Source organism: Natrix helvetica, assembly GCF_964273705.1.
Source record: "Natrix helvetica genome assembly, chromosome: 1".
Classification (NCBI taxonomy): Eukaryota; Metazoa; Chordata; class Lepidosauria; order Squamata; family Natricidae; genus Natrix; species Natrix helvetica.
This window is the reverse complement of record NC_138548.1, coordinates 54,139,108-54,164,884: the sequence shown is the minus strand read 5'-3', so window position 1 is coordinate 54,164,884 and position 25,777 is coordinate 54,139,108. Positions and strand designations below refer to the sequence as shown.

The window sequence follows — 25,777 nt, the reverse complement described above, 5'->3', positions numbered from 1 at the left end:
CCCCAATCAAAAAACTGCCAAAGAAGTCAACAGTAAACAGCCCAATCAAAGAATCTTTAAGGCCACCCTCACCAACACTGACAGGTGACCAGATATGAACTGATAGCAAATTGCACTCCTTACTAGCACTGATGATATTACCTAGTTTCGTTAATGAAATGTCTGCAAGAAAATAAGTAAGCTCAGAAAGCACCAAAGACCTCTCAAATCAAAACCTGCCTCAAATATTTCCAAGAAACCATATCAAATGCCTTCTTGGACTCTTAAGTAATTCTACCTATCAAACCTTGTATATTGTAAGTTAAAGCAAGAACATCAATTACATATTTTATATTTCTAAAGCTTAGCAATGTTGAATAAATCCATTTTCTGCTGGCGGCAACAATAGTTGAAAGAACATAGTGATCTGATGGCTAATGTACAGTACAGTAGCTAAGACTATAAAGATACATTTATCAAGGGGATTGTTCTGTAATTAGAACACATAGTGGAATCCTCGCTTGGCTCAAGAATTCAGACTTTTGCCTCATTAAAACTATAAGATAGGAAATTATTTCTGGAAAGTATCGTATATGTCTAGTGAAATAGAGAAAGCCCTAAATGCTTTTATACCAATCCCTTGGGAAACCATTAAACCAGGTGTCTTCCCTGATTTCATGGATTTAATATTAAGGGCAATTTCTTCAAGAATAAGAGGTGAAGTAAAATTAGTAACCTGGACCCATGATAAATGTGGTAAGCTCTGTTTAAAAACATTAACTTGTCTCCTGTTGATGAAGAATTGGTGCTTTACAGTTTAAATTTTTAAAAATAGTTGATTAATGGATCTGGACTCTGTATGCACATCCCATTTATATCTGAAAAGATGATATAATACTTATGTTGCTTAATTTGTTTAAATCTGAAGGTGAATAACTTACTTGGCTTCTCCTCCCCACCCCCCAAACCATTACCTTGTGCAATGTAATAAAAATTATGTTTGGGAAGCATAAAGCATGTTAAGTTTAATTTTAGCAGAAGCAGATCTGTATAGGTCAGGAGATGCGATGCAGAAAGAGGCAGCTTTTCTCCTCTAAAAGTTTTAAGTTTGGCCAATTGCTACTTCTTTTTATATGAAGCATATTTGATGTTAAATAAATGCTTTAATAGTTTTCCATAGTGAAGAATATGATACAGCAAAGTCCATATTAATATGAAAAACTGAAATTTTCCATTCAATCTCAATACATTTTTATCATTCAGCAAAAATACTTCCAAGAATCAGTCAAAGAATCTATTACTATTATTATTTTTTATAAAATAAAGAGAGAACAGTGGGGCTTAAATTGTAATAGCATGTACAATTACATTTAGTAAGAAACAATATGGAAGATAAATTCTGTTAGATATGGAATCTCAGATATCTATCAAATTCCACATATAATTTTGCAAAATATTATGAATTCCCTCTCCCTTTCACCTTCCCTTTTAGAATAAATAAATGAAAAAGAGAAAGAAGGAAATGATAGAGCCAAACAACAAAAGGAGCAACTGCTCCACAGACCTCATACATTGTTGTGAGGCCTAATATTTGAGTTATCTGGGAAAAAATATTTGGATTAAATTAACTAGATTGTGAGTCTGATTCAATAGAATATTTCCCAAGCCTTGATTTAACAAAATGCATTTAAGGATCACAGTCTTCCTATGACAGTGATGGCGAACCTTTTTTGGCTCGTGTGCCATAAGTGGGGGGAGCGCAGGGGGGTTGTGTGTGGACGTGCCGCACCCATAATGCAATATTCAACCCCTCCCATGCGCATGCGCGCACTACAGGCGCTCCCCCCATTTTTACATGCTTTTTTCGCCCTCCCCAGGCTCCAGAGGCTTTATAGGAACCTGGGGAGGGCAAAAACAGCCTCCCCCGCCCCCCGGACGCCCTCCGGAAGCTTCAGGGACTGTCAGGAGGCTTCCCTGATGCCTTCGGAGCGCTCAAAATGACTCTCACTTCCGGTTTGCTCGGAGGGTCGTTTTAAGCGTTCCGAAGGCTTCAGGAGGCTTCCCTGAAACCTCCGGAGCAGTCAAAACGACCCTCTGAGCAAACTGGAAGTCCGTTCCTGAACTTCTGGTTTGCCCGTAGGGACGGTTTTTTGCGCTCCGGAGCTTCACAGAAGCTCATGAAGCCTCCGGAGGGCCTCAGGGGGGGGGCTCTTTTCACTCTCCCCAGGTTCCTATAAAGCCTCTGGAGCCTGGGGAGGGCGAAAAATGGCTTTTAAAAAGGGTGAACTCAGCTGGCCAGCGCGCGCTTGTGCGCTGGCAAGCTGACAGGGCAGCGCCTCATGTGCCCTAACAAATGACTCCGCGTGCTACCTGTGGCCCGTGTGCCATAGGTTCGCCATCAGTGTCCTATGATAATTTACTGTCTACGAACAAGAAGTACTAAGTAATGGGGCTGTTCTGATGTTGCAATAGATTATTTTCTTTGTGTTGTTGTAGTTTGGTGTGAGGTCGACAGCTATACATCCTTTGCAAATTATAAATTATTTGACAAATAAGAGTGGGCATTAACTCTTATGGGAATCAGCAACATGAAGAGAGGAGCTGCTCATTCTGGGTGTTAGCCAGAGGTGGGTTTCAAATCCCGGCACTACCGGTTCCCTCGTGCTCACACGCTCGCTTGCGTGGGCGGATGGGCAGAGCCTTCTGCTGCTGCCACTACCGGTTTGGCCGCTGCCACTACCAGTTTGGCTGAACTGGGAGCAACCCACCTCTGGTATAAGCGGATGTTTCACATATTCTAACTACCTTGACTCAAGCTGAATCAGGCTGCATTCAAAGATGTTGACCAGTGGGGAAGACTAATTTGTACCAATGTCAATTCAATTTACGTTGGTGGTAGCAGTGCAGGACTTGATCTAAGTCAGACACATGGCAGCTTACAATACTTTGAAACTTACCATGTTTTAGATAGCTCATAAGGACAAGGAGTGAAACAGGAACATGATATGATCCTTGGCTCTGGCTATTTTTTTTTACTTTTATTTTCAAGGAATAATTCTGCAGCTCATGCCAGGACTATGGAACTTGTTGAAAAGAGAGGGCTTGAGTTTTGCTTTGAATCATGATGTCTTCTAGGTTCTTTTTAAAATTAGACATGTATGGAAATCAGGATGGATAGGGTGGCCCTAAAATACTATCTTGGGATCTCAGGATAAAAAATTAGCTTTTTTAAAAAAATAGAAATCTAGAGATTTTGGAGTTTACTTGGGAGATAGCAGCCTCCCAAGTCCCCTTATGTCTTAATCCAGAATTTTGCTCGTCCTTGTTTGTTCTATTGTACTTTAGGATATTGAAAATACCGTGTTTCTTTGGGTAATATGGATAATTTTGTACTTTAGACCATTGCAAATACCATATTTCTTTGGTTAATAGAATGTGGCTAAAGTGTGGATAATTTTAGTGGGTCTGTCTTTTAGCATTTTGTAGTTATTACACTAAACTAAGAAAGTTGGGTTCTGAATTAATGACAGTAGAGTAGCAAAACACCAACAGAGTCCCTCCTCCAAGCAATCCTCGTTAGCACAGAGTTTATAGTAATCGGAGTAATTAGCACATTGGGAATCGTATCTGTATGTTGCAAAGGAGCAGCCCAAGGCATGATTGCGCTGCAGGGTTATTTTCTGTTACTATTTTTGCTTTGTGCTTGGGTTTTGATTTTTCTCCCCCTCTTTGTGTTAAGAAAGCTGTAGAGCAGAAATGGTCCGTAAATTGCAGTCATGCTGAGCTCAGGGTAGGTAGGCTGGTTAAAGGTCACACTGACTATATATAGCTTCTTTAGGCAAGGAGGTTAGGGGATAATGCAGAAAATTGTGTGTGATTAGGGCAGGCCAGGGGATGCTCGGCTGGAGAAAGCTTTTATTTATTTATTTTTGGTCTCCTTTCCCCAGGCAAATCCAAAGAGTTTTGAATCAAATCCATTTAATGATCCCAGAAGATGTGAACCTTGGGGGATGATCACCATCATTATAAAATATTAACATTTCTTAATCAGCTGAATAAGTTTCCAGCCTCATTGTTTCTGAAGTGTTGCCATAGCCTTGCAGCTGTACAAGCTGGAGTGGCTTGTCATTTTGCTCAGGTCCCCACACTGAGCTTGTTGTTGTCCACACCCCCCATATTGGACTCAATCAGTGTGAATGGTCAGACTAGGGGGAAAAAGATAAATATAGGGAATTTAAGAGAGTTTTTGCTAAATGCGGTAACTAGTCTGCTAAACACTCTAATACCATGATGGTGAACCTATGGCACACGTGCCACAGATGGCACACGTGCCACAGATGGCACACGAACCCATATTTGCTGGCACACACAAGCCACCAGCTCTAGCTCATTATTCGCCCATCCGGAGGGCCGGAGAAAAGCCTGGGGAGGGCGAAAAACAGCCCCAACGGGCAAACCGGAAGTTCAGGAAATGAAACTTTGTTTATTAGTGTCAGAAGAATGACAATTAAAATAAGGCCTACTATATGACATGACATTTAAAATATAAAATACAGCATTTAAAATATGTACAAATTAAACAGACCTTGCCCACAAACTAGCAACATTTATTGCATTATGTCATGCTGCCATGATGTATACACTGATCGGAGCATAAAAGGCAGGTGTATATTTCTGTTGACAGCACTGTCTTAGCTGTTGTTGCCCTCACCACCCTGCGCTCTTGACACCCCTGCAGCCCTGAACTCTGCCGTCCCACTTAACTTCACCATCTTCTTTCCCTCATTGCTAACAAGGTGCATGTGGCCTGGCCCTTCCTGTAAAGACTTTCCTTTTTGCATAGCTGGCAAAAGCAAGCCCCTTTGTACCTCACTGCTGTGCCAGGCTCGAGCAAGGCTTCCTGGTGCACCGTGGATCTTGAGCTGCTTCTTGCTTGCTCATTTCTGGCTTTTGCTTCTTTTTGTGTCTTGGGTTGGGGCTGGGCTTCCTGGTACACTGCAAGAAGCACAAGCAAGTAAGCAAACAAGAAATAGCCTCAGATTCCTGGCTTACTAAGAAGATTCACCTCACTCCAGCAGCATAGTACAAAGGGACTTGCTTTTGCTAGCTTCAACCAAGTGTCCCAAAGGTGCTTTTTCAAGAGGCAACTGGACTTTCTTTGAAGATGTTTCGCCTTTCATCCAAGAAGCTTCTTCAGCTTCTATCCTCTTCTGGTATGAGTAAGTGCCAGACTGGGTATGGCTCGTCAGCAACAGTGAAGTTAAGCTGGGGCAGCAGAGTGCAGGGCAGCAGGGGTTTTGGAATACAGGGTGGTAATGATGACTGTGGCTAGGACTGGACTGGGGTGACTGCAACTTCTCAGGGTATTACTTTCTTCCCTGCAAGATAGGGTGCAAGGAGGCCAAAGAGTAGAGACAGGAGAGATAGATAGGCAGGGAGTTGAAGCATCCCTGCAATCATTAGTGCCAAATGTCTGAATTTTGATCACATGATCATTGGGATAATGCAACAGCCAATAACATCAGGCATGGGTGTAAGTCTATTTTTTCCACACCATCTTAACTTCAAATGGTCACTGAATGAATGGTCAAAAGTCAAGGGCTATCTATATTTGCTTGTTAGTACTGCAAGTAGCTTCTTCTCTGTCTTGGAACAATCTGTCATGTGACTAGACATTTACAAAAATATTAACGCCTCATAAAAGAATATACCAGCATATAGTAAAGGAAATGAGCTGGCAATCAGTTAATGTCACTCTTACCTGTTGTTCTCCAGGCATGCACAGTATTGAATAAGCATTGATGGATTATTATGCAGGAAGGATGAGTTCTTGTTTTGATTTCTTGGTGTTAGAACTCCTTCTGACCATCAGCAACTGAGATACAGAAGTCTCCCCTGGTGATATTCTTGCAGTCATTCATTATATTTCTCCCCAGCTTCCCTTGAAGTGTTATTTTCATGTTCAGTCCCATGAGTGGGAAGTTTGAATAGAACAAGTGGGTGTTTCAAGCAGTCAGTTTCCTAAGCAAAGAATACAGAGCTGTCAGATCAGCGCATGGATTCTGTTCAGTGCTTTCCTGGTGGCTAAGGCATATACAGTACCTCCAGAAAGGGAGGGTGTATAAACGTTTTTGCGTGAAGGTACAGAAATTTCTTGTGAATTTTTATCTTCACTTGACCTTTCCCTGCAGATGGTTCATCATGACCTGGCTGATTAATCAAGATGGTTCTGCTTCTGCTCAAGCAAATTAAAGTAAGCTAAATATATTAAATACATTATGAATGCTACTTCAGTATTCATGCAAAACATGGCACGTGGCCACTATATAGCTACAGAAAAATGCTGAAAAGGGTGTAGATGGTTTTAAGAAAAGAAGGACTCAGCTGAGCTGATGAAAAATACCTATCCTTTTTATTTACCTGAAAATTCCATTTCAATTTATTTTGGTACAGCAAAAGATGGATATTTGTCCTTTCTTCTTCCTTCCCATTGAATTCCTTTTAAGCAGACTCAATATGATTATATGGGTAGTCCTTGACCTATGATCATTTGTTCAGTGGCCATTTGAAACAATGCTAATGAAGGGATTTCTGGACCTATACCTGAAGTTATGTCTGTTGTAGTGCTCCTGCAGTCTGCTCCCCACCTTGCTACATCTTGGAGGCTTCAGGCCTCTCTCTATCTCACCAAGCCCAGAAGTCTTTGGCCTGTTCCTCATCATGCCAGGCCTGGGAGGCATTCATCACTACTATGACAGAATAGATTTATCTTGCTGTTGGTTTTCTTTCTCTTTCCTTTCATCCTTTCTCAGCATTTGAGCCTTCTCCAGAATAATAATAATAACAACAACAACAACAACAACAACAACAACAACAACAATAATAATAATAATAATAATAATAAATTTTATTTCTAGACCGCACCCTTTCCTGGCAGGACTCGGGGCGGTGTACAGTCATGTTAAAACCATATACAAATACATAGACAGAAGCGTAGACGTAGACATAGACGTAAACGTCTAAAGAGAGCTGGGTCCTTAGATAATATGCCTAAAGTAGGATAATTTGTCCCATAGGTGAGACTTTTGAGTTAATTCCTTTGATTTGGTTTGCTTTCTTGGTTGACCATGGGATTCTCAAGAATCTTTTTCCAAAAAGAGAAAGTGTGTCCATTTGGTGAGGAAATCCTTTTGTTATAAAAGAGTCTACCCCAAAAAATGAAAGCTAAATTAAATTTGAAAACAGAAGAGAATAAGCGGCAAAATTAAACCACATTAGACAGTTTGTTATCCTTTTTTTAATGAAGTTTCCTATTCCTTAAATTGAACGGATTAGTTTTTCTTCTACTTTTTATATTCTTTCTTTTACCTATGGATTAAAATCTTTTTCTTTATTTTTTTTAATGCTGGATTGGATGGTCTTTTTTCTTTCTTTTTGCTCCACTTAGAATTTTTGTTTTCTTTAAGCCCGGAATATAAAGAAGATATAAAAGGAATACAAAGAGGGCTGTAAGAACAGAGGGAAAGGAAGTAACACTGCCACTTGGAGGCTGGAGGCTTGAGTCTGGGAAATATTGTCCTTTCTTTTTTCTTTTTGATCATTTGACTTTGTATTTCAAGGTTCTTCAGGTTGTTTACCGAGACTGATAGTGAGAAGAGCATGGGTTGTTTATACAGGTGCTCTTCGGGAACATCATTGGCAGCTGGAGTGGAATGAAAACAAAACCTTGTCTTGAAAGATTATAAATGAACTTGTTTAAAACCTAATAAAAAGTTTTGAATGCCAGAGTGGCAGTGTTTACAAGTTGGAAGAATAGTGCAATATGAAAAAGTAACCTTAACATTGCAAAATATTATGTTTGAATTTCAAAAATTATTAGAAGTAACAGAGAAAATTGAGAAGAGATTGGAGATCATAGATTGTAGAACAGTAAAATTTGATGGAAAAATTGAGGATGCTCATCAAATGAAGAAATTGAGGTCAGAGCTCTAAAAACTGAAGAAGAAAAATAAACAAAGAGATAAGAAAATTGTTGATACCGACAATGAACTGAGTGTGGTTGGAAATGGAAAGAGTGGAATATGGAAAGGGGAGAAAGATGGATTGGAGCCTTACTCCAGATTTCAAGGCATAGAAGAAGAAAGGAGAGAAGAATTTATGGAAGCAACAAGAGAAATCTTGTTAGACGCACTAGTGATAACCAAAGATAAGCTGATTGAAGAAGCAGAGGGAGGGTTTCGAGCTTATACAAGATATGCAACAAGCAACAAGTTGCGAAGAGAAGCCCATACAAAATTTACTAAGTAATTAACCAGAATACTAATGCCACAAATGGCAGGAGACATAAGACTGCACTATTACTGGAAAAACACAGGTTGATGTATGAAAACTTATTACAAAAATTAAGCCAAACTTAGTTAAATTTAGAGCATTATGTAAAAATGAAGTGATAATGGATATAGTTAAGTAAATGATTGATAATGATAATAATGTATACATATGTATTGGTTGGATAAGAGGAAATTTGATATAAAATGCAAATGGTGACTATGAAAGGCGGTTTAGAAACTGTTATTAAATATAACCAATTTTTATTTAGAACATGTTATAAAGATGTAATGTTATTGGATGATATTGGGAAGAGCTAATGGAATGCCATTATGTGGTTTTGCTTTAAGTTTGGAATATTTTAGATAAAAGGACGTAAAAACAATTACAGTCAAATGAAGGTTGAGGTATGATGACAGTAATATATATATAAATATATTTGATGTAAAATATATGATTTGACATGAATTGTAGGTGATGACTGTGGAAGGGATGCACGGAAGCTTTTGTAACCAATCAACACACTTTCTACAATTTGTAATGGAAGATGGTTTTGTGGGGTTTTTTTGTTTGTGTTTTGTCTGTGTTTATTCAAAAATAAAAATTTTAAATAAAAAAGAATCTTTTTCCAAAGATCCAAAAGAATCAATACTTTTCCCATTTTGCTTCTTCGAAGTTCAACTTTCACTTCCAAATTGTAATTCTTGTATTGTTTATCTATTCTTTAGATAATGACCTACTGTTCATATTACTCAGACAAATATACTTAGCCATCAAACTATAATGTTTCATTTAATGTCATAATGCAGTTTATTGAAATATACATTTCATAGGCATGTTCTTGGGAGAGAATTCTTATCTAAATTATATTTTAAGAGCAAACTGGATTAATCGATATGGAAGAAAATATGGATAAACATGTGTCAGAGAAATCCACACATTTTAGCAATAAAGCATCAACGGAATAATCTTGGGTAAATTAATGTGTACAATATGAAATGAGGAATCTGGATTGAAGATGTAGATGAATCATTTTGGAGAAAATCAGGTCCATTCCTAGTATTAGAATGGACCTGACTCTGTTTCCTTGAGTCAGTTCTCAGTGGAAGATTTGCAGCAGACAATAGTACTTCAATGTCTCAAATAGCTGTCTGGTGCTTCAAATTAATCTAGTGAAATATGGTACACTCTTCTTACCAAGATCATGTGTTCAGATGTTATATAGTTGTTGTTCCAATCATAAACTTCTCTTTCCATGCAACTTCTGTCCATGCATATTTGCCCTACTTATTTTGCTCTTATTTTTTGCAAGAAGGCTCTTTGGATATTTGGGAACAGTTACATCTGCCCCATCTTGTGTTCCTTAGATAAAATATTCCTAACTCTTACAACTTTTTCTATGATTTCCATTCTCCATACCATTCTGCCTGAGGTTTACTCTACTTTGTCATTTTCCCCCTTACAATGCATTTTCCAGAACTGGCAGAATACTCTGTGTAACAATAGAGAGTATGAGAATTGCATAACAGGAAATATATTGCAACTACTTAGGAACTGTATCAAAGTGGCCCTTAAAGTTGACCAAGATGATGTAGTCTTATTACCTGCCTACATACTTCTTGAAGTATTTGAAAGCAGAGGTAAGTGGAATAGTAATGCCCTATCTTTTAATACTGTGTGTTAAAATCAAATTATGAATGAAGGTGAATATATATGTCCCAGGATAATGTTGCAGGATCCAATCTGGGTCAGTTACTGGGACCAGAGGTTTTGTCTTTAGAGCTTTCGAACTCATAATGGAGCCCATCTTCAGGGAACTTCTTTCTAGACTCCAGCACGAAGTCCGAAAGCTCAGAAGAAAAAACCTCGGTTCTGGTGACTGACCCAGATTGTATCCTAAAATCAAATTCTCAGTTTTGCTACTGAAGTTCAAAAGTTCAATTTGAGATAATTGTCTGGGGCTACTGCTGCCTGATGGGTCTTGTAATACCTACTGTTGCAAGAAATTGATTTTTTTTAAAAAAAAAAACTTGTATTGCAGCTTAAGCCATCTGTTGTTTCCAGATACTGTATAGCTTTTAGCATGATTGTTAACAGTACGGAAACTTTTTTTTCATGGTAAAAAAAAATAGGATAGGGTGGATGCTATATTTTACACTATTGAATATTGGAAAAAAAAGTTTTACAAAAGTCTGTGTCATATACACCATATATCTGGCAATTCCTGTGTTGCCATATAACCATAAGGTTGGATGAGAAGACCCACATATTCATTCCACTCCATACATCATCCATGGTCCTTTTAGTAGTCCTTTTACTAGATTTAGATCTAGTAAAAAGTATGTAGTCAAGTGGTAAGTAGTTTTAGTAAATTGGAAGATCAGAAGAATAAATATTAGGCAATACAGCTTCTTGTAAGTTAGTCTGATAGGTAACGCAAGTGAAAAACATTTTACACAGTATAACATAAATTGTTTTGGGTCAATTCTTGGTATTATCTAGGCTGGCAATTTATTATAGCTGAAATTACCGTGTTTACAAATTGCTGTTTTAGTCTCCAGGAATGCCATATCTTGTTACTGTTCTATTTGTAAACTGTAGGATAGAGAGTAAATCTTCTTTACTTTTGCTTATTACGTTGTGATTTTACACGAGGCATTAATTTGGACTCCTGTAAAGATCAGTGGTTTAAAATCAATGATATAAATGACATTTTCTATTTATCTTTCTCTGATCAAAAAGATGCTGCCTTAATCGTAACATTGTCTAATGTATTATTAAGCATGTGTTCTAATTCTCTACTTTCTGTTTGTTTTAACAATAAAATATGTATCAATATTACAATTATAGTTATTGATATCTATATTTTTTATTTTAAATATGATTGAAAAAAATGTGACAATTGTCCCAAAGGTGCTTTTTAAAGAGGCAACGACTTTCTGGTTTTTCTTTGAAGATGTTTTACTTCTTAAAGCTTCTTGGATGAGAAGGAAAACCTCTTCAAAGAAAAACCAGAAAGTCCAGGTGCGTCTTGAAAAAGCACCTTTGGGACAACCATAATCTGGATGACTGAGAATCTCCATAGACACTTTGTGATACTTGCTTACAATACTCATTGAATTTCCCTTCCGTTCAAAGTTTTTATTTTATTGTAGTTGATTATAGTTGCTATCTAGAACAATGTAAGGCAAATTCTAAATGCCACAGATTCTGGGAAACATGGCACAACTCTTTGGCATAGAAGAGTGTAATGTGGGACCTAGATTTCAGGTTTTTTTTGTAGTTTACACGATGAAGAATTATGGGACATGTTTCCAGTACACTTGATATTCATAGTATATATAGACTTGGATATTCTAGAGAATTGTATTTTATAATCTCTCAGGATTGATCTGTATGCTATATGAGCCACAGTGGCACAGTGGTTAGAGTGCAGTACTGCAATCTACTTCTCTTGACTGTCGGCTGCCTGAAATTTGGCAAAAAAGTGGTAAAATCAAGTTCCAAATTGTTGGAGGCAATATGCTTACTCTGTAAACTGCTTAGAGAGAGCAACTTCTGTATATAAATCTAAGTGCTATTACCATTGCTATATTAATTCATAGTGTGAGCTGACTTTGTGTGGTCAGTGGTAACATAGTGAATGAATATGACTCCTTTTGATTTAACCCAGGGGTGTCCAAATTTGGCAACTTTAAGACTTGTGGACTTCAACTCCCAGAATTCCCCAGCCAGCTGGCTGGGGAATTCTGGGAGTTGAAGTCCACAAGTCTTAAAGTTGCCAAGTTTGGACACCCCTGATTTAACCCACTGAATCATGAGTGTAATTATGGTTGGGTTGGCCTTTTGGATAAGGATATTTTCAAAAATACAAAGTAGAATTTACCTTTTTTTTAAAAAAAAACCCCTATCATTCTTTAAAAATTACTTGTGTAGAAACCAAAAAGTATATTGAGCAACTTTTAATTAATATTAATTTTAAACTATTAAAGCAGGAGTGTAGGAGCCTGGCTAGCCTTTACAATATATTTGATTAATTGTGGCAATACAAAATTACATTTGATTACTTTGAGTGCAGCATGTGTTTTCCTCAGTAAAACTTCTTTAAATTCTTGTCCCATTAAAAAAAAAACAGTTTACTTATTTCTCTGGAATTGAACAATCAAGTTGACAAAGCTAGCTCATGAAAATTCTGTTTCTCTCTTGAATTATTAGCCATTTATGCAAACATTTTTATCTCAAGGTAATATTTTATTTATACATTTTTGCCTAAATAGATGATTTTTTTGTATCATGTTGGCTTTTTAATTGGTTTTTAATTGAGTTTTATTTTAGTTTTATTACATTACCATTTCTTGATCTTCTTTTATACTCTACTGTGGTCATTTTGAATGATGGGCAGTTTGAAAATAGTTTGAGTATATTAATAATTTCTATCAGAATTTTCAGCTGCATTGCATAATTCTGTTGCTGCTATCACATTTTATCTGGCTTATATTCAGTTGCTAATACCAATATCTGGAGCTAGAAATTGAATTCTGAAACCATATCTATCACTGCATTCTTAGCAGCACATATTATAGGCGTATGATCAATTTTTGCAATAAACATACTTCAGTAAATGAACACACATGTATTTTATAGTCATATTCTTAGATCAAAGCTCTAATTTGCCCTAATTCCTTTTAGCCTGGCTGACAATTAGATTGCTCTTACTATTCTATTTGGATTAACTATATTCATTTTTCAAAGTTTTTCTCTAGATTTTTATTTGCTGTTACTAGGGCATTCCCCCACCCCCCAATATATTGTAGGTTGTAAATTTGATATATATATATTTTCTATGAAATTTACAATTCCTAAAACATTCAAAATGTCTTTCTTTTCTGAGATGGGCTGTAAACTGCTGGTTTGGTAATTTTCAATTAGTCATTCTCATAAACACATCTCTTGACTTTTAAATGTTTTTTTAATCCATACTTAGCTTTTCTGTTATGATCAGTTTAAATTTACGGCAATAGATCATTCTAAAATTCCTATGATCTCTGTTTATTCTTCATTTTTCACCTGGAGCAAGAAAATTATCAGTTGGTATTTTTAGTGGCTAAATATCCATAGTCTTTTGCTAGAAATAGTATAGGATAAAAGTTACTACTGCTCATTTTAAATAAAAAAAGGCAGTTGATAAAATCAAGAAAATTCCAAGTTTGCACTGTAATGATGATAATTAAGTGGAGATCACCAAAATTTGGCTGATGCATGTATTGCTGAGAAATCCTTACCTGCAGTTGGAACTAGAGTGTTCTTTTTCGATTCGGAAACTTTTACACACACACACACACACACACACACACTGTATATCCTGTTATTAATTAGTATTCTATAGGTTCCTCTCTCTTTTAGAATACTTTCTAAAGACAGAAATGGAGCATTTCTTCTTTAAAAGCAATAGAATTAATCCATGGGCAAGATTGACAGACTTATATTGAAGAATCAGAAGGCAGTTTCTCTGTGTTGTGAAATACATTCAGCTACAAGCATCTTTCTTCCACAACTATTGTATTAATATTAATAGTAAAATTGTTGATTTTTTTCCCTGACAAATGTTCTTCCAGAGGTTTGAGTTCTGTAGGAGCAATTATGAACAAAGGAAGAAAGAATATGCAAAACGGCACAGTTCAAAACGGCACAGTTCTATTGATTTAAGGTTACAAGAAGGGGTATTCAGAGTGGAAGAGAAGTTATCTAGATTCATTGCTATCAAAAGATGATAGCTGTGAATCATTACAATCACTTTTGACTCTATAGAGAAAGGCACAGTTTTATGTCAGAGAGTAGGCACTTTATATCCCCTGCTGGCAGAGAATTGCGCAGATAATTGGCAGAATCCACCATCTCTATCCACTTATGATTCTGGCACATATTACTATGATATTACTATGCTGTACCTTTTTTTTTACTGATTATAAACCATGACTTTCTATGATTGCCATAACATTAAAAAAAAAACATTTCACTTTCTTAACATTTCATTTAATGATATTACTATGGACACCTGTATACACATTCAGTCCTCTAAATAAATCAAATCAGTTATTAAACTGTGGTACAACATTTACCAGTTGTGTAGGTGTGGCTTTTAGTCTTCTGACAATTAAAATACAGTTAAAAAGTCATAGGTGCACCCAGAGAGTTCAATGGCTCCGAACTCTGAATTATGAACTCATTCACATAATGATTTTTTTAAAAAGTTGTACAGGCTCAGGGCTTAACCCCTGGGTGGCTCAGTAGATAAGAAGTTAGCTCAGGAGTAGATCCCAGTGTGGGATTGTTAATGGGACATGGTCTGAACAGAGACCAGTCACAAATGGTATACAGCTCAATCCTAGGTTTTGTTCTGTGTGTGCAATGGAGATGAAGTTCCTTGGGGTATTCCAAACATGAAAAATGATTTAAAATTGGCCAAAATTGTAGAAACTGCAGTTCAAGGTTTCTAAATGTAAGATCATGCACTTGGGAGAAAATATTCAGTGGCTGGGTACAGTGGGGGGGGGGGGCGTACAGTGTTAAGACAGAATAACAAAAGAAATGTGTGCTCAAAGAAAATCACTGCAAAATGAGTAAACGGTGTAGCTAGCACCTGTGAAAACAAACAGAGTTCTGGAATGCTTCATTAGAGGGATCATCCACAAGAATAGGGAGGCTTTAAGGCCAGTATATAGGTAGGATTTAGTCAGACCCAATTTAGCAAAAATAATAGCACTTAGACTTATATACTGCTTCACAGTGCTTTACAGCCCTCTCTAAGTAGTTTACAGACTCAGCCTACTTCCCCAATAATCTGGGTCCTCATTTTACCAACCTCAGAAGGATGGAAGGCTGAGTCAACCTTCAGCCAGTCAGGATCGAAGGAATCAAACTCCTGGCAATGTGAGCAGAATTAGCCTGCTATACTGCATTCCAACCACTGTGCCACCAGAATACTATTTAAAATAGTATTCTGGAGAACTCAATATATATTTATATATATAAATCACCACCCTGCACAGATCAACTCTGTAGCCAAGACCCTCATTTCCAGAACCAAATGCCTAGCCAACAAAGATCACCTGAAAACTGAATTACACACTCTCACAAATGTATTAATCTCCAACGGATTCCAAAGAAAAACAATTACCAACCAAATCCCAAAAACCAAGACACAGAACAGGACAACGGCATCGCCCTCCTCCCTTACATCAAAGGCACCACAGATAAAATCAGCAAAATTCTCCACAAACACAATATAAAGACAGCCTTCAAAACTGACCAAAAAATAGCCAACATCTTAAGAAACCCCAAAGACAAAATCCAGCTAGAAAACCAAGGAGTCTATGAAATACCATGCAAAATCTGCCCTGCCACATACATAGGACAAATGAACAGGAGAATAAATGCATGCATCGCATTAAGAAAAAAAGAAAAAACTTCCTCCCTTTTCCAGCACCTTAAAGCTACAGGACATGAAATTAATTTTGAAGGAACCAGGTTAATCTCCAAAACAGAACATTTCAACAAGAGAATAATTATGGAAGCTTTCGAAATAGAGAAACACCCCCACAACATGAATAAATGTGACGATACCTCCCGCCTACCAGACATCTGGAAACCAGCCCTAGTCAACAAACGAGCCCCACCCACCACCAAGGCCGTTACAATACGAAACAACAATGGACACACAGCCAGTACCAATCAGCACCAATCTACCAATCATGATACAACCATATGACCAATCATTCCACTTACTGAAACAAAGCTAGCATTCCACACCCACCCACCAAGATTTATAGAAAGATGGCAGCTCTGATCACACTTTAAGCCCAAAACCCAGCCTGAAGGTGGCGAGTGAGACCTCGCTGAAACATTGCCAAGACAACACACACACACACACATACACACACACACACAGAGTATATATATATATATATATGGAGAGATTGGAGAAATTGAATATGTACAGCCTGGCAGTCCGAAGGGAAAGTGGGTACATGACTGAAATATTTAATTTTATTGTGAGTGTGAATAAGTTTCTGGAAGACAGTATTTTCAATATTAAGCAAAAATAAAGAACACAGGGGCATAACCTCAAATTGACAGGAGGGAAGTTCAAAAGAAATGTTAGAAAGTTAGAAAGTCACAGAATATGTGGTGGAAGCTTGGAACTAACTTCCAGCAGAGGTAGCAGGCAATCATCAGTAACTGAGTTTAAACATGTCAGTCAGCTGATAAATAATAATAATTGAAATAATAAATTTAAAATTGAATGGAAGGAATAATGTACCTTTAGCTAATCTACCAGAAAGCAATTTAAACATAAAATAAACATGATAATCCATGCCTTAGCTTCTACAGAGGTTTGGCTTACTCCAAATGAAGTACCATATTTGGGACACATACAGAGCAGCAAAAAGAAGCTTGATGCAATTTGTTTTCAACACCCTCTGGTTATCTATCTATCTATCTATCTATCTATCTATCTATCTATCTATCTATCTATCTATCTATCTATCTATCTATCTATCTGTCATCTATCTATCATCTGCAATAATTATATGTCTGCAGCTGATAAAAGAGATAAAATTGTTACTATCTAAATCTTTTAGTGCTGAAGAAATTTGGTGATGTGCAATACAAACTCAACATGTCAATAGGTTTTGAGCATGATTTTCTGCATGTGATGATTGTACTCTCCATGAAGTTATCCTTTGAAAAATTTCCAATATTCATAGTATCCCACCTCTGATACAATATATTGCTTGTTTACTTGCCATCTGTGTTTAATAGGCCATTTTTACTACTGTTACAAGTTTAGCTTAGTTTACATTCTGATTATCTTCTGGAAAATCAGAAGTCAAGTTCTTAATCTCTCCAATCCTGTTTGAGAAACCAAAACATCAGCACCTGTATATAACAAAAGGATCATAATTTGCCAGACAGTTCAGATTGTTTCAAAATAGCTCCTTCCAAATCAGTGATGTCTTTATTCACCAAACATGAGAACACAAGCACTTGTGTTCAAGAGCAAGATGACCTTTCTTGTTAACATGATATTCCAAGGATATAACGAACTGCTATGAGCTCTGTTCAGGGATTTGACTTTTCCAGGGTGTCTTCAGTAACTAAGAAACAAAACAAGTAATTAGGTACAGGAGGTTTCACATGTCATCTTTTAAACCAATGACTCATATTTAGGGGAACAATGTAATAAATTCCTCATCCCCGGTTTTTCTTTGTCGTTCACTTTAATTTCAAGATGTTTACATAAGTCCTGCTTCCCCTCTACACAAACAAGGGGGTTTATCAGGCACTGTCTTTGTTCTGCCCCCAGAAAGATTTAATTTGGTTTAGTTGTGATTTAAAACACATGTTTAAAATAACCCTGTATCCTCTCCTGGATTATGGAATCAGTGCACATTCAGAAAGAGCATTTTGAGAGAGCACATTACTTGCTAATTTCCAATGTGTATCTCCATTCTTATCAATTGTTCCAGGCTTAGGCCCTTTCTCTGGTCTTTCTCTTTCTCTTTCTCTTTCTCCCTTGTAAATAACTTATTGGGTGCTCTTGGTATGAGAAAGGCAAACTCAATGCATGTTCTGTTCTACTGTGTCTATGTGCATACAACATGGAGTTTTCTTGGCAAAATTTGGGAAGTGGTTTGCCATTGCCTTCCTGCCAGTGAGAAAGAATGACTGGCCAAAAGTTACCCAATTGGCTTAGTCCATAAGGCAAGGCAGCAATTCAGGAGCTCATGTTTTCTAGCCTTTAACTATTACACAAAATGACTCTCTGTTACTTTACTGGGCCCCAAACAGACCATTGATTCCTTGGTGCCTCCAGTTTCTTTCCTTGCAAACCTTTGAACTCATTAACAATTAAAATGAATTACTCTCCTTTTGGTTTCGACTTAATTGCATTTTTGTTTTTAGATATTTAAACTAACAAGGTCCAGTGGTGGTTTTTTGTTACTCAGTGAATACTGACATCATATTTTGCTTTTGGGTTAGAAAAAGAGTGCTTTCCTAGCTTTTTGTTTTGTTTTACATGATTATGGCATACATTAAAAGAGAAGAAATGCGGTATATATGAATGTACAGTGATCTGTTTGCCCTATAGAATTTCTGTTTTAACTCGTGCTTACAACCCAATGTTTTCTAGTTAATGTTGAAATAAAATTCATTGTCCAGTCCAGTTTGCTCTTATACACAGAATAGAATAGGCATCTTATATATCAAACTTTATTTCTTCATTGTCTATAATCCTCTGTGTATCTTTACAGAAAACTTACAAATTAGTTTCAGATGATAAAAGTCCATCGTTAATTAATCTGTCCTTAATATTAATCTAAGACCTCTTTTCCTCTGCCAAACAGGAGTATTCTCCACCCAACCTTGAATCTACAGAAAACTATTGTGAAATGAACTGTACTGTTACTATTGTCCGTCCATTCCTTTTCCACCTCTGTTGCCTCTATTCCCTATCTTTGCCAGTCTGCCGTCTATTGGACTGCCTATAAGTCCTGCAGAAGCAAATAAATAATTGGAGACAAAGCCTAATCGATTTTATTCAACTTGTGGCTCCCCTTGGATGGCATCAAAATAAAGAGGGAACACTGTTAACATTGGTCTAGTTAAGGACTTTCTTGAACCTGTGTCACTAATGCAAGCAACATCATGTGAAAATGATGCTTGCAGGCGTTCTGACCTAGGCTTCCCAAGAGCATGAAACAAACTCCTTGTCCCAACAAAAAACCTGTTTATTAATTTACTGTGAATTCTGATCATTCACATTTAACAAAGTCTTTGAAGGTTGGATTTACAGTCACAGACCTTATCTGGCTTGGAGAGCTGCCAGGCCGATATCTGCAAAACTTGGCAAGGAGTCTCGGAGAATCACGAACCAATTAAGGGAACTAATTGTCTCCTGCAAACTCCACTCCTCTTTTGCTCCTCTCTTATTTCCTCTGGGAGGAGCCATTCATTGTCCACCTGCGCCTTACTCCCATTGACCCCTGTTCTTTAGCTGTTCCCTTCGTCTGACAGCTCTGCACATGCGCACACTGGGAACATGCTCCAGCTGTTCATCTGCCTCACTGATGTCTGATTCTAAATACAGCTGATAACTGGCGTATGGCTCTGGCCCCCTCTCTGCCTCTGACACAGAGCCCTCATCAGAGCCTTCCCCAGACTCCAGGACTGGTCCATGTTCCTCCCCAACCTTTCACTGTCCAAATTTGCTGCCAGCTCTGCTGGCTGCTGGTGGGCCACAACATAAGGAGCTCTTTATGTCATGGCTATGCTCAAATAATAGTGTGAAGAACATACTTCATCGTGTTCAATTGTGTGAAGATCATACTTGCCTCAGGGGGATCTGTCTCCCCTTATTGAGCTAATAATCTTTAGCATGGACTGTATAATCCCTCTATCATCTCTTTATAAATGATAGATAAATGGCCCTTTTTCTTTTAATTTATTTATAAATAGCCTCCCTCGGGAATTTTTGTGTAGGATATGGAAGGAGGGGAGAGACTGAGGTTTATTGTTGTATTTTCCCTCATATACAACTTACACACACTTCAACTTGTGCACTATAGATTCATGTTGAAAATAGAAAAGAGGGGTGCCTCAAATCATGATGCCTTAGTATATAAAAGTTATTTTCCCCCCTTAGATCTGATTGAACTGTTTTCAAGAATCATGTTCTTTATGTTAACATTTTTGCTTGCAACAAGAAGAGGTTGGACAATATTTTATGGGATAAACTGGGATACCAAATGAGCGGCTTCGTTATAGTGAATACTGTGGAGTTGTAGTTCTTTAAAAAAAATCTCATACACAGAAAATCCAAATGAAACGCCACACAGGAGAAGATAAAACACTCTTTGCTTCACCTTGTTACTTTGAGTGCATTCCTTGAATATGCCCAAGAGATTGATAAACATGCAGCACAGGGCCTTTCCCATAAAAGCATGCACATTAATAAAGCCTTATTAATGTTTATAAATCATCAGTTTATTTTCAGGTCAGAAGTGTATTATAAACTACAGTTTGCTTTACTTCAAGTTAGTTTTACTTTTTCTTATTATTTACACACACACACACTCAATCAAATATCAAATAATATTTTATATATGCATTTATTCCTTGTTATGTTGTTCTTTTTAATTGTATGCAAAAAAGTCTTAATTTTTTACAAAAAAATGAATCCTATATTTTAGTTGTTACAAATTAGCCTCCTTTCAGCATTTACTATGTATAGGATAATAGCTTCTTTCTTAGCCTAATCATGCCATTCTGTGTTTTCCCCCTCCCTCCCTCCCTTCCATTTTGCTCCAATAAATATTGAATTAGTGATTTGCATTGGCATAGAAGTTGTATACTTGAGTACAGGTACAGTGGAAGAGTTGTATGCAGCATCTAACTTTTTTTTGGCATAACATTGTGTACAGTTCAGTTAAATAGTTGAGAGTTTACTTGGATAGTATTTTACTTTTTTCAATGCCTTGAAAAGATAGCAGAGACTTTGTATTTGTTTGGATCCAGAGTATATAATGAGCGACAAATTACACAAACACAATGACTGGACTCGTACAACACACTAACTTGGAAACAACAACATATACAGTATATGAATGTAACTTCTGCAGACTTGTCTTTCTGCAGACTCTCTCTGTCTTTGACAAGAGAGTTTGATCAGAATGCTTCATGCGTCCCGAAATATGGTAACCATATTTGTGTTTAGAGCTCACAACTCAGAGTACGCTTTCTAATTCCAGATGTGCTTCCAGATGTGTTTCGCTTAGAGCTTCCAGAATTCCTAGCCATATTGCTGGGAGTTGTGGGCACTAGACTGCCAAAACATATGGAGAAAACCACAACAGAGAAAATACATAATGTTGATGTTACATCAGTTCCACTGTCTTTCTTTCTGCTTCTTGGCAAAATTCAAAGGACTTGTTAAAGTTTTTAAAGTCCTATATCACTTCAGATTAGGTTACCTTTTTCCATATATCCACTTGAGAATTCAGATCAACACTGGAAGCCTTGTTGTCAATATCATTTTGGAAGATTAAACTAATTAACTTCTAGCTGTTGAGTTGAGAATCATAACACTTGATCGTCTTTGAATACAGAAGGTCTACTTGTACACATTACTTATACATTGTAGTAAACCATACTGTGATTTAGTATTGGCATGATATGTTCCTTGAATCTACCAGTGAAAGTTTTAAACATAGCGCATGACTTCTTGTATTGTGCAAACTCCACCAATAGATTGTTGGTTAAAAGAGCATTATTTAGTCCAATGTATGAATCCAGACCTGTCTATGACTCCCAGCCTAATTTGTAACATACTTTAGGCTTGGTGTGGTAAGGTTTTTGTCCTTTGTTTCTGTTTTGTATTGGCTGCAACCTGTTTTTGTTAGAATTACATTTTTAATAGATAAATTATATAGCTTTATGACTACATTGAATATTTCTCTGGAAGAAAAAATATACATTAACAGCAGTTGGACAAATATATGTGTTCTAATCAACCCTGTAAAATGTTTGATGATGAGATGAATAAATTTGTGATGAGTAAAGCTAATGTATCTTTCTCCCATTTTTTTTCTTTAGGATTCAATTGCCAACAAGTGAGGAATTGGGTACAGGGTCATCTTCTGGACATAATGCAGATAGACTTCAACATTTCTATCCATGGAGTCTCTGACTGGATGAGGTTGCTGCTATCCATGTTTTGGTGCCATCACCACTTTTAAGAAGCTGTAGTTTGGAGGCTGTCTACTGCTTCTACCTTTCACTGGAAGTATCTAGGGTCAGCAATACAAGGCCATAAGTGGAAATCCAACCCTTACAAAATTGCTTCCCCTGGAAAATCTTCACAATATTTTCTTTCCTTCTCAGATAAAGGTCTCTGTATTCTTAGGGACAGGTAAGATCTTACCTCTCCAATTTAGAGTTTTCTCTCTTGTGGAATTTACTGGCTTCAGTGACTGTTAAAAAGCCATTCTCTCTCCTGTAGGTGGCTTTAATATTTTTTGTTTTCCCAAAGGAGAAAATAAGCACTACTTTCAAAAATGGACTTTTCACTCCACTCTGCCTCTTTCACCTTGAAGGTGACCTTATTATTGGGATCCTTTCTCAGCCTCTGTCTTGGCCTTGAGTTTATGGGCCTTCCAAATCAGTGGGCTCGTTACCTCCGCTGGGATGCAAGCACAAGAAGTGACCTAAGCTTCCAACTGAAGACAAACATCTCAGCTGGGCTCCTTCTCTACTTTGATGATGGTGGTGTCTGCGACTTTCTCTGTTTATCCCTGATGGATGGACGCATTCAGCTGCGATTCAGTGTAGACTGTGCTGAGGCTACAATTGTTACAGAAAAGCAGGTCAATGACAGCAATTTACATTTTTTGATGGTTAGTCGCAACCATCTCCGGACAGTTCTGGTTCTTGATGGTGAAGCCAAACCTGGTGAGGTGCGTCCACAACGTCAGTATATGAATATTGTCAGTGACCTCTTTTTGGGAGGTGTCCCATCAGATATCCGTCCTGCAGCCTTAACCCTTGAGAGTGTCCTGGGTGAGCCACCATTTAAAGGATTTATCATGGACCTGAAATACGGCAATTCAGAACCTCAGCTTCTGGGACACCAAGGCGTCCGCCTGGACATGGAAGGGTTGTGTACAGAGAATCCTTGTGAAAATGGTGGAACTTGCTTTCTTCTGGATGGTGAACCACAGTGTGATTGTTCAGCCACTGGATACGTTGGGAAACTCTGTTCTGAAGGTAAGACTTCTTTCTAAATGATTTTTTGTACAAAAACATCTGACTGGCCACATTTGTCTTCTCATTTTAGGAGTTTCAAAATGCTTAATCATCTTTGGAATAAAAAGAAGAATATGTGATATTAGTTTAGCATGCCAGTTCATAAATCATGGTTCTGAAATGTTTGCCATATATTATTAGCTTGGTCATTAAACATTTCCTGTATGGAAATGTTTTGGTTTGGTTAAAGATTGCTTTATACACATATCATCCTGGGAAAAATATTCATTGTCTTTACTGAAAATGAAAAATGGGGTAAAGTGTTAATTAAAGAAACCAGTAGCTTATCTTAACATCTTTCTCTGTCTAAAATAAGTTATAGTGGTTAAAGCAAAGGCCAGAGACTGAATGCCTTACATGACTGAGAAACAAAAAAGAGTAAGTATGATGTGTATTCATTCATAAGACCATTTAGATCATAAATGGTTAGCTGAAATTCTGCCATAGTGTTTTTGAGTAACATTTTTGAATTGTTTTTAACTGTTCAAGCCAGGTTTAAGATGGAAGAATTACTATATTGTCTTGGACTGCGTGAGAATCTTTGTAAATGTATGAAACAAACATTGAAAACATAAGTTTAATTTGCGGTGTAATTTGCTGTTTGGTGTTAGTATTCAACTGTTTCATTGTATGATTAAAATGCTTCCTTTCTTTTCACTTAACTCCCCAAGTTTTCTCCTATGTAATTTCCAGGGAAAGTTAAGTCCTTCAAAAGTCTAATCCAGTTATGAATCATGAATATATCCTCACTTTGGCTTTGCTGCAGGTTGCTCAAGAACAAGAAAAAGAATTCACCTCCACTCTACACAAAATAAATGCTACAGAAGGTATCAGTGGGAGAAACCAAATCAAGTTTGACTTCTACCAATAAATGAGTGTATTGCGTGATGGTTCTGAATTCCTTTTGTGGATTTCCCCAACTTGATCAATCTAGATTTATTGGACAACAGCATAAACAGTCCTGAGACAGACTGGGAATTATGGTAGTTGTAGTTCAACTCAATTAGAAATGAATTAATTCAGATATTTTAGAAACATCTTTCTGTTTCTCTTGTCTTCTCTTGAATCACTCTTTTGTTTTAGATTTTGGTGTGCCAAGAAGTATCCTGTTTTGAGAAACAGGAATGTCTTTCATTTCCAGCCATCCTTGACACTTACTATATTATCCTCCTTGATGTATTAAATACTGTGTTTCCCCGAAAATATGACATGTCCTGAAAATAAGGCCATGCCCTTTTTTTCAGGCCACTCACCAACCTAGCGGTATCCCGAAGGTACAAAGTTGTGGGAGCCTGGGGGAGGCAAAGGCACTCACGTTGCTTGGTGCCTTCGGGATACCCCTAGGTCAGTGAATGGTGCTCTGCCTGCCTGGAAAGGGAGGTTGCCAGGTGGCTGCTCATGAGCATGGTCACCTCATGGCTGCTGTGTTGCACTGCTGCGACAGCGCAACACAGCCGTTCGCCCCTGAAGAAGTGCCCAGTTCTTTGGGAGCCCGCTCGCCAGAGAGCAGCTGCCCAGCAACTCCAAAACAATAATCCCCCCCCCCGATAATAAGGCCCAAGCCATATTTTGGGGATCAAAAGAAAATAAGACCCTGTCTTATTTTCAGGAAACATGGTAGTTTCACACTATTTCTTATTTCTTGGATTTCTGTGTTGATTTGCAGCTGGTCACTGGTTTTAGCTGAGAGTTGATGAGACTCAATCAATAGTTCCTGTTTTAATAGCTAAATGCCGTGCATAGTTTTTTTTAAAGAAAAGATTAGTTCTCTCAACTGAATTCAAGCTATTACTCGACTATTGATTGATACCTGTGTCTCTGGATGACAAAACTACAAGAAGCTCATTTATTCTGTGGACAAGGAAATGATATATAAATAAATACTTAGCCAGCCTCACCAATACTAAAGTTACACATTCCATTTACAGTATCACAGATTCATTAAGGCAAAATGCAGTTTCATTATGCATAAAGTGCATAATCAAATCTTTTATAGAAATACTTGGTACAATTCTACAGGAAACAACACAGATGCATGGATTTTGGAAATAGCTTTCACACAGTACTTGATATTATGCACCATGTAAACTTCGAAAGCTCTTTGGAAGATTTTTCTTGGATTTAGTAATGTTTAAATCCCTCCCTGCTACTGCCACCTCCATTACTGCACAGAAATGAAAATGACAGCAAGCATTGTGGGTCCTTCGGTGCTGTCATCACCTGTTCATATAGACAAATGAATAATTGTTAGGAATAGTAGAAAATATCTAGATGATGTGGGGATCTGATTTTCATTGTCATCTATAATGGTAAATTGAAGAACAGATTGGCAATGGGTCATTGTGAGGTTCAGATAACTTAATAGCTATCCAACTATGCCAGGTTTTGCAACCATATGAACCTGCAGATTTAAACCTTAAACTTAGATATTGTTTTCAAAAACTATTTTCTTAAGTAGATGTCCAAAATTAAGCATTAGAAGGTAGTATTTACTGTTAACTATCTTAATGCTGCAACTGGAAGTAAAGATTTATCAACCAATAAATGCTTTCCAGAATCATAGCTTTCCCCGCTTTCTGATCAGCTTCTCTTTTAAAACCCTTTT

General features: G+C 37.3%; 1 protein-coding gene across 2 annotated transcripts in view; it reads left to right on the top strand.

Moving 5' to 3' along the window:
- Positions 1–25,777, top strand: part of NRXN3 (neurexin 3) — a 1,287,124-nt gene that overhangs the window by 55,125 nt on the left and 1,206,222 nt on the right. For both annotated transcript variants that reach the window (XM_081936219.1, XM_081936218.1), the window contains exon 3: positions 21,964–23,133. In XM_081936219.1, the coding sequence (XP_081792345.1) occupies positions 22,425–23,133 (709 nt within the window). In that variant the 5' untranslated portion in view covers positions 21,964–22,424. The remainder of the gene's footprint in view (positions 1–21,963; positions 23,134–25,777) is intronic.